At 27.8% G+C, this 10,062-nt stretch overlaps 1 protein-coding gene across 1 annotated transcript; it reads left to right on the top strand.

Annotated features, from left to right (window-relative positions):
• The first annotated feature begins 593 nt into the window (after positions 1-593).
• On the top strand, positions 594-3,454 carry LOC103831913 (S-protein homolog 6-like). The gene has a single exon (XM_033281885.1). The coding sequence runs from the start codon at positions 1,400-1,402 to the stop codon at positions 1,832-1,834; it is 435 nt and encodes a 144-aa protein (XP_033137776.1). The 5' UTR covers positions 594-1,399; the 3' UTR covers positions 1,835-3,454.
• The last annotated feature ends 6,608 nt before the right edge of the window (positions 3,455-10,062 follow it).

Below are 10,062 nucleotides of genomic sequence, written 5' to 3'. Positions count from 1 at the left end.
TGTCAAGACATCTATTCCAGAGGATTGAAGAAACCAGGTTTCTAATAGAGTTCAGAAGTTTTTGGGGAATAAAAAAAGCTCAACTCCAAAACCTCTATATGATTTATTAACACAGTTTTGTACAAGTTCTTATAATTTTTTTTCTGTAAAACTAAAACTATATTCATCTAAGTTTTATAACTTTAACTTTACAAATTAAGTTAAGATTAGTAAATATTAATCTAAATTTATTTAGTCTGACTTTAATACTTTAACTACCATGTTAATTTTTACCAAATATTTTTAAAGTATGTTAAATACAAGGATTTATTTTTGTGTATATATAATAACTTATATTTTATTTTAGTGATTGTATAAACATTAGTTTATTCAGTCAAAAAGTTACTTTATTAGTTTATTAAATTACTTAATTATGTTTATAATTTGGTTTTAAATATGCATATATTTACACATACACACACACACATATATATATATATATATATATATATTGTAATAATATAATATTTATGCACCATGCACATAAATAATAATTTTAAATATAATTTTTCATTTAAAAATTAACACATTATTATTTTTATATTTTAACTTCATCACTTTGGAAAAATAAAAAAGAGAAATGTATTTTTTGTAATCTTGTTTCTTTTGAATTTGTTTAACTTTTTAACTTTTTTTTTAATTTCAATTAGAGTTTACATTTTGTAGAAAAATAAATTTTTAATTTTCATTATATTTTAGTGAATACTTATTTATTTTAATTATATCTCTTATCAGCTAGTCTTAAATATGTCTGTTTTTTTAAAGTTAGTTTAAGAATTGGTCCCAAAATCACTGATCTTATTCCAGCATGAACGTTTATAATATAATTTGTGTACAAAAAAAATATCAACATGACAGCATGCATTCCTCAGTTTATCATGAAATATTCCTATACAGATATATCTTCTTTTTTTTTTTGAACACCTCTATATAGATATATCTATATAGTGATTTCCAGTTGATCTTTGAAATGAGTTTCCACTAATTATCATGCCTTCTTTTCTATACTAAATTAATATTTTCATATATGTTTCTGCCCTATTTTAAAAATTATAGTACTGTTTCCATTTTTTTCTTTTAACCAAAAAAATTGACATTTTAATTTATTTCTATTTAACCTGTGAAATCTTATAAATTCAGTGCACATAAAAATCTACTTAATTACTGTGAGATACATTTTTTAATAAAAAAGGTAAATTAGCATGAGATTTCAGAATAGAAGTATATCTATGTGTGGTACACAATCCTTTAAATCTCTTCTAAATAGATACACAATCCTCTTCTAAATAGCTCTCCCTAAGAAGAAAGAAGAAACAAAAACAAAATTAAACCTTTGCATCATTTAGAAGAAAATATAAAAATGAGAACTATGAAAAAGATCCTTCTTTCACTTATCATCATCTCATCAATCATCACCTTGACGTCTATGCTTCAGCCACATACTTTGTCACTGGGTGAGGAATTCGACGTGCGTGTTATCAACAGCTTTAGAGATAACTCCTCTCTACCTCTAGTGATCTGGTGCACCTCGCCACAAGGTGATCTCGGTGGTCGCGCGCTTCAAGAGGGAGATGACTTCCGATGGACGGCCAGGATCGAGCTGTGGTCGTGGAGGGCAGAGTACACGTGTACAATGAAGTGGGAGTTGAAGAGGAAGAGGTTCGAGGCGTTTAAGGTTTCTAGAGACAGCAATAGATGTGGAATTACAAAGAAATGTTCTTGGTCCGTTAGAGAAGATGGATTTTATTTTAGTAGTGACGAGATTTATTGGACCAAAGATTTTTCTTGGTTATAATTTTATCAATTTTAAACCTGATTTTCTGTCCATTCACTTGAATATAATAATCATTTTGTCAATAGATATCCAACCTCTTTGCCTTGTTAGGACATGCGCAACACAGGCACCTAAGCAAATACAACGAAGGTATCTGGTTTACTTGGATTACGTTTTTCATAAAGTTTAGAACTCCACGATTACATATACATATATGATATAAACACATAAATATACTTTTAGACTAGGTGGACGGCCCGCACACATGTGCGGGCATTAACATTAATATTAAATTAATATTATATTTACAACTATATAATACTTATGTTACATGTATATGGTTAATATGAAAGATTCGATGTTACATATTGATATTTATACTATGTTCATATGAACAAAGAATACATTAGAACGTTTAGAAAACGATCACATTTAACACTAATCTTAAAACATCAGAAAAATATAATTGAAAAAAATAAATATTTCACGTATAATCCCAATAAAAAAATCAGCCATGAAATATAAAAGAGAGATTTGAATTACCTGAGATTTATTATCATTGGTTTCATTGTAACAACATAGATGATTTACGGTTTAAAGATGTAAACAATCCCCAAAAGATAACAAATTATATAATTGATAGGACAACATCAATGAGTTTCAAAGTTTTTAAAAAGCTTTGAGATTACCTTTGGCTCTCAAACATACCGAAGAGAATCACGCACAATAAATAAATTGCACTAGATTAGCTTACATATCTTATATTATATTCTTGATAAGTAATTTAACTTTATAAAAAAATTACATTATTCGAAAGGGATGATCAGTTCCTGGATAAACAGAGTCGTCTCTTTTTGTTAGTTGAATCACTACTGATGCAAAAATATAGATAGAGATACAACATGGAGAGGAAGAGAACAAAAATAAACGGACAAGAATAATCCCCCATAAAATTACCAGTAATGGTGTTCCCGTCTATGAGTAACTTATTGATTATCATACACCTGCGCAAGATCACAAGAGTAGAATTTAAATTATAACGATCAAAAACATATGAAAACATAAAAGATAGATGCGTGAAAACTTAAAAGATAGATGCGTGAAACTAATGGGGGTGGCGTGATATTTATATAGCAAATTAGTTTAAGTTTCTAAATGACCTAGTTTTCAAGAGAAACTATAAGATAGAATATCCTCTAATAAATTTTAATTCAGCTATGAGATAGAATATCTTCTAATAAATTTTTAAAGATATTCTGGTTATAATATATATATAATTTTGGTAACTCAAATCTTGTTATATATATATTTAAATATTAAATGCATGATATTAGGAAAAAAGATATCTCGTCAGTTGATTGCAACTGGTTTTTGATAAAACAAATCTCACTATAAGGATTTAAATAATAGATAATAAGGAAATAATAAGGAATTTTAACGTTAAAACTCCCCAACTAAGTTTGTTTTGGGTAAAAACCTCCAAACTAAGTATTTAACGAAAAACCCCCTAAACTAACTTTATTTAACGAATTAAACTCTCATAGGTCATAATTACTATTACTACCAGTAAATCTTTAGTTTAAGGGTTTATACACTAAGTAAACATAGTTGAGGAATTTTATCGTTAAAATGAAAAAAATTCAAAATATTGTAGTAGGAGGATACATTTTCAAAATATATTTTATAAATTAATGTATAAGCTTCTATAAATGACTTAGAACCTCTTATAATAATTTAAAACGTCTGATTTTTATAAATGTATTTATAATTTTATAAATGATTTATAAAGCATGCATTGAATTATTAGACATTAATAGTTATTATGATACTTTATATAAAAATATAATTTTTCTATACGAATATAAAATTATTATATCAATTCAAATAAACACTTTTGTTTATTATTTTATGTAATTTGTAAATATATAAAGAAATTGATCGTATTATTACTCTTTCATAGTTTCAACAATTAGTTACCATAAATAATCATTTCTAATATTATGTAGATTATTTGCAAAGTGGTAATTGAATTATCCTTTCCTTTTAGATATAATTATAATAAATAAAATTAAAAATCATTGCTCAATCAAATTATAACAATTTTAAGAGTTTATTTATTATAAACACGTAATAAAAAATCACTTATATGACTTCTCAATCAATATATAGTAGGATTTATATTTTTATAAATAATTTATAACATTATATAAATAAATTTAAAATTCTGATAAATTTATTCTGTAAACAATGATAAATAATTTAAAAATCATATTAATAAACATGTTTGGATTTTGTAATATTTAAAATAGTTATTATATAATTATATTCGAATACAATTCATCAAGTAGAGTATAAAACTATTATAATTATCTTATATAAAAATTCGTTCATTATATTTTATAGTTTATAAATATTAAAAGTAATAAATATAACATTATTAATCTTTCTATAATTTCGAGATTTAGTTGTCATAAATTGTTATTTGTAATATTCTTTAAATTATATGGCAAGTGATGTTAAATGTTTTTAGACTTACTTTAAAATTATAGATCTAATTTAAATAAATAAAAATTAAAAACAATCGACCAATCAAATTATTACAATTTTTTTGAAATTTCACCTATGAGCGACATGTCACCAGACCTCAATAAAGTGACTTCTCTTTTAATATATAGGGGATACTTTGAGATAAATGTAAGCTCTCCTCCTGCAGTGGAGTAACTATCTCTTTAATTTAAGTAATGAAAGTATGTTTGATTAAAAAAAAAGATACTTTGAGATAGATACTTTCAGTGAAAATGCTCTAAGCGATTTATGGGTATTTGATTTCTTCTAATGGGTTTATATTGACTAGGATGTGGACCCTGCGGTTTGTGGAGAAAACGACACTAATTTTTAATGCAATTTAAAAATACTAATTATATATATAAGTGGTAATCCAAATGGTTGTGATTCATAAATTGATAATGATTGAATCACACCGGGATTACTTCCCTTAAAAAATATTTTGATTCTACTTCAAGCGTTAGGTTACACGCATCCATTTGTACGATAAGAAAATTAAAGTATCATTCTTGTTCTACGCTAATATACAAGAATAATAAACAGAGCTTTTAGTGTTTGTGGGTTTCTTCAAAAGATATTTGAAGAACTTTGAACAATGAATCACTCTCTTTTTTCTAACAATTAGTTTATTAATTCTTGTTGTTATTCGAGTTATGATTTGCTAAGGCCCAAAACTCTTTATATAAAATACTATTACAATGATTAACGAAGAGTTATAATTATTAACACCAAGAGTTATAATTATTAATACAAACAGTTACAATGGTTAGCCAAAAGTTACAAATCACCAATGGCTTTTATCATCAATGTTACAATGGTTTATTACCAAACGTTGCAACGGTTTATGTCTAACTAGGGCGAGTACGTGCTACGCGCAAGATTTGGTATTCCAATTGTATAAAAATATAATTTTTGTAAATTTGCTTTTATGTTCAGCTGGTTGTGAGTACAAGTACATGGAATGATTATTTTGTCAATACCACATCCCAAATAAACATCCTAAAATAATATGAGGGCATTCTAAATATTGTTGCAAAATTGTATATTGTTATAATACTCATAAATCTTCAATACATTTTAAACTTGAGCATTAGAAGTTAAACCAAGCGGGATCGATTAAATGTGTATGAGATTTTGTTTTTAATAGTTTTTCTGGTTCTCTCGTTTTGTTCTTAGAGCTTGAGGCTCTGTTTTTTTGGGTTTTGTGTGAACGTTTTGTTTTGGTTGATAACTATCATTTTCTAATGCAATTTCAGAGAAAAAAAAAGAGGGTGGGTATATAATATAGAGAGAATGGTGTGCAAGAAAATTTAAGTATTATCTGTTTTAACAATTGTTGTTGTTTTTCCTGTAATTATGTCATATTTTAGGTTTATTTATTTATTTTGTGTTTTATGTTTTTATGCAATAAGAATGGGCTATTATGCTTATTAAAAGGGCAATAATATGTGACAAAGATGACTGGCCAAAATTAGAATATGGAAACAGTTAGCACATGAAATTAGTGTCTTTATTTGTAATACTTGAATATTGTATACGTTGTAAGCTAATTTTATATATTTTAAACACTTAGCACATGAAATTGATGTTGAGAATGTCGGGAATGGGTTTGGACAACAGGTATATGTAGAGTTGATTAGATTACTGTTGCAACTCTGTTTCCACCATTACCAAACTGGACTAATTGTTGAAAGTACTAACGTATGGACATTTAGATACTCCCATTCAGTTTCATAGTAGCACATCTATCGAATTTGGCTTGTAACGCCGCGAAATCTGTCTATATAGAGAGAAAGACCCCATGATCAAATCGTAAATTAATGTACTTCTGCTGATCAGGGATGATATATATGTTTATTCTTGAGAGGTCCACTGCTTGAAAATAGATAGTTTATACATAACACAGCTTTTAAAGAGATGATAGCAATATGCTCTATATATTATTTGTACACGTCTTAGTTTGGAATATATTTAGTATTTTGATGATCTATTATTAATCTAACTATAGGAAATATTGCTGAGAATTGTCTTGCATTCTCGCAAGGCACTGCTCATCATCGCTATCCATGCCATACAAATAAGATGTTTTTTTTTTTCTGAAATCAACAAACGGAATTGAAACTATCTCCTAAAGACTGAAATAAATATTTTGACTGAAAAAGCATATTTTTTAAAGAATTTATGTCTGAATCTAATTTAAAATAAGATGATCATGAGTTTTGAAGAATAGAACAACCTTAACGTTAAGGAGGAGCATATCACACCCATCAACTCGCTACAACGTTTAACGTTTCTGGTTTCCCAGAATCTGAGATTGAATATATCGCACCGGGGGTGAGTCTACGGCGGAATGTTGAAATGTTGACTGTACAAGAGTATCAACGGTCATATTCAGTCCTTTCATTGTTGTTAAGGTTATATGTTTCAGGTTCTGAAATTCCTGTTATCTAATATATGATGAAATTGGTATTATAACTGCAATTCCTGTTAAGTTAATTTGTTTAACAGCACATGTGTTAATATCCTCTAGCTCAAGTGGCAGCTTCTAGCTGTTAGTTCAACTACAAGTGTTGCTTTATCTAATCCACTTGAAAACTTTGGCACTGGTGAGACTTGCGAAGAGATAATGCCCTGGGAATATATAAATCTCAACAATTTAGAAGTATATATTGACATACTCTGGTTTCTCTTTATTTTCTGGGATTGGAATTGACATTTTTTGTATGTTTAGAGGTTTTTGAAGAGCTATAAACAAAACAAAAAAACTAATCACCTGTTATTCTCTTTCTCAATATGTTTACAGGATCCGTCATCCAAGGCTATTCAGTGTGATGAGAAGCTCCGTTATCTTCTTGGTTGTGAAAGCATGCATGCAGCTGTGGAATGAATGAGATGCTAATGCGCCAAATTTACAGCGGTCAGGTGATCAGTAATGATTTTAAAGTCCTTTATCCAACTCTCTCAGACTATGATGTTCGATATTATTGTCTCTCAATTTCTAAAGGTAAGCGACCAAGTTTTTTTACTCCTAGACTGTGCTTTCTTCAGGTTTGTTCTACTACTTCAAATATTTTATTGCTAGGGGAGGTCTCTAAACATGATCATACATTTTACTGATTTTGGTGAATATTCTCACTGATTCCTTTTCACCCTACATTCTCTCTTTGTGTGATTGAAGCGGAAAGAGCTTGAACGGTCTGAAGTAAGAAGCAGTTTCCATTATGGATATTATTTAACGGCTTCACAGATCCCATGTTCTCTAACTGTGAGTGACAATGGATGCTTGGAAAAGACGACGGGCATTTGGGCGGATCAACGAGGAAAATTGACAACACCTCTGTTATAGTCATAATTATCACCGCCACATCCGTCACTGGAGTCGTAAATACAATGGTAGGAGGAGGATAAGAAACAGGTTTTAGGGTGTTGGAAGAGAGGCGTTGAAGATGGGTGCGAGGGAGAGATTAAAGGAATCTGAAATGGCGGTGAGAAGAGATGATGTTGTTATTTTTCTCGACAGAAATCTGGAGATGGATAAGCTCTTCATAATATTTTTGGAATCTTTGTCTCTTTTGATACGGCTCACTTCTCATAGAAAAAGTTTTGAGTTTGTTCACGAAAAACCGACATAACAAAATTGTTTAAAACAAAAGAAATGACAAAGTAGGTTACATGTAAAATACAACATGAGTCAACAAAGTATCATGCAGAAAACTTATCTCTTTCTAGATTAAATCACGGACACAAAGCTACACGAACACGACCGTGTTCATTGGCTTCCGCCACTATGGATGTATCTATATCCCAGCTTCCTATGCTGAACGATAAAAGGGATACAATTTTGGTCAATGAAAAGAGAACGCCAGATGCATAATCATGAATGTAACCAGTCCATAACCAATAGTTTTCTTTCAGATGCTACATGAAGCCCACAACAGAAGGATCTAAACCATAATCTAGAAAGGATATTCATGAGCAAAGTTACGAAGAAAAACAATAAGAAAAAATAGACAAACAAAATGAGAAGAAATTACAAAAGATAGTGATGCTAACTATGATGTATGTTTGTGTAAATTTTTTTGTTGAAATAAATTTGAGTTTCACTTTGTGATTGCATGGGTGCTGGACATGATAAGGTAATAACCTAATTTAGCTTTGCCTTCCAAATCAACAGAATATGACAGTTTCTAAGTTTATTAAATGATTAGGCCAGTTTCACAAAAAAAAAACAAAAGAGAAATGATTAGCCCAACGTATTAGATTGTATCCTATGATATTAAAAACCTATTTTATAATGCATTTACAAAGTTTCAAATAACTTATTTTAAGTTAATATGATAATATCTATTATAAACATAATGACTTTGAGGATAAATTAAATTCAACAACTAAGAAAAAAGCGAGGATTGATAATAAACAAATATCATCGCAAATTTTTCAATTGTTATGGTTTGTTGGTTACAAGAATGCAAAAGCATTCAAAATTCTATTTTTTTAGAAAACCAAATATTTAAATTTTGCTAAAATAATATGTTTACAAAAAAACATATTAAATATTTTCTTTAGAAATGATAGGTCAAACTGCTAAAATGTGTATCAAAATAATTTATATAATTAGCTTCCAAATATTAAAATGAGAAGATGTAAATTCTTAATGATTCAGAAGAATACACTTCTAAGAACTTATAAAAGACTACTGAACCACAAGGGTTACACTGTTTCAATATAAACATATTTTAGTTTTTAATATTTATTATAACCAATCCAAACATATATTGTTTCAGTTCTGTAAATAAATATAAATATACAACTAATTTGGGCAGTTAGCTTAATGCTAAATATTTTCCATACTTCTATGAATGCTTTGATGTTTACAATTAACAAAATATTCTAATAAAAATAAAAAATAAAATGTCATACTAAAAATATACAAAAACTATAATTTCAAAATTTAAAATGTAGAAACCGCGCGCGCGGTTTAAAACTTGGGAAAATTACATGTTTATTACTTTCATGGTACAATTTTTTATTTTTACCACCACTAAGGAGATATTTTCAAAAATACATTCTTCATTAAGTAGCAAAAGACTCTTATGCCTTTATTATTTATATATATAACAAATCATTATTTAAATAAAAAAATAAAAAATAAATAAAAAAAATAATAAAAATAGAAAAATAAAAAAATAAAAAAAAGTAAATTTTTTTTTATATTTTCGAATTATACTTTTTTAGATTCAAACTTTTTTTATAAATTTTGTTTTTTGAAATTTTTTTTTCGAATTTTTTTTTTCAAATTTCTTTTTGAAAACGAAAATTATGTTTGAAACTATTTTTTAAAATTTTTTATATATTTTTTAAGTATTTATTTATATATTTATTAAAATCCTAAATTTCACATTCCAAAAATTCTACCTCACCCCTCAACTCTAAACTCTAAGTCTAGATTAGTTAACTCTAAAGGTATAATTGTCTTTTACCTTTTATTAAAAGTGAGGATAAAAATGATTAGTGTAAATATGAAAAGTGGTACTATGAATGTGCTATTTGTGGCAATTTCTTTTAAAACTTCTAGTATTAGAGAGCATCAACATCCCAATGTCTTTAGAGAGTTTTTTGACAAAATGTAGGCCCCACTATCGCGTAGGTTTTACAAAAATTTAAAAAACCACTTCCAAAAATCA

This window comes from Brassica rapa, chromosome A01, assembly GCF_000309985.2.
Source record: "Brassica rapa cultivar Chiifu-401-42 chromosome A01, CAAS_Brap_v3.01, whole genome shotgun sequence".
NCBI lineage: Eukaryota > Viridiplantae > Streptophyta > Magnoliopsida > Brassicales > Brassicaceae > Brassica > Brassica rapa.
Note: the sequence above shows the minus strand (reverse complement) of the source record. Positions and strands in the feature narration are given on the sequence as shown.

Bases quoted from the DNA above. Each gene is read 5' to 3' on its own strand.
- LOC103831913 (XM_033281885.1), top strand. From the start codon at position 1,400: ATGAGAACTATGAAAAAGATCCTTCTTTCACTTATCATCATCTCATCA.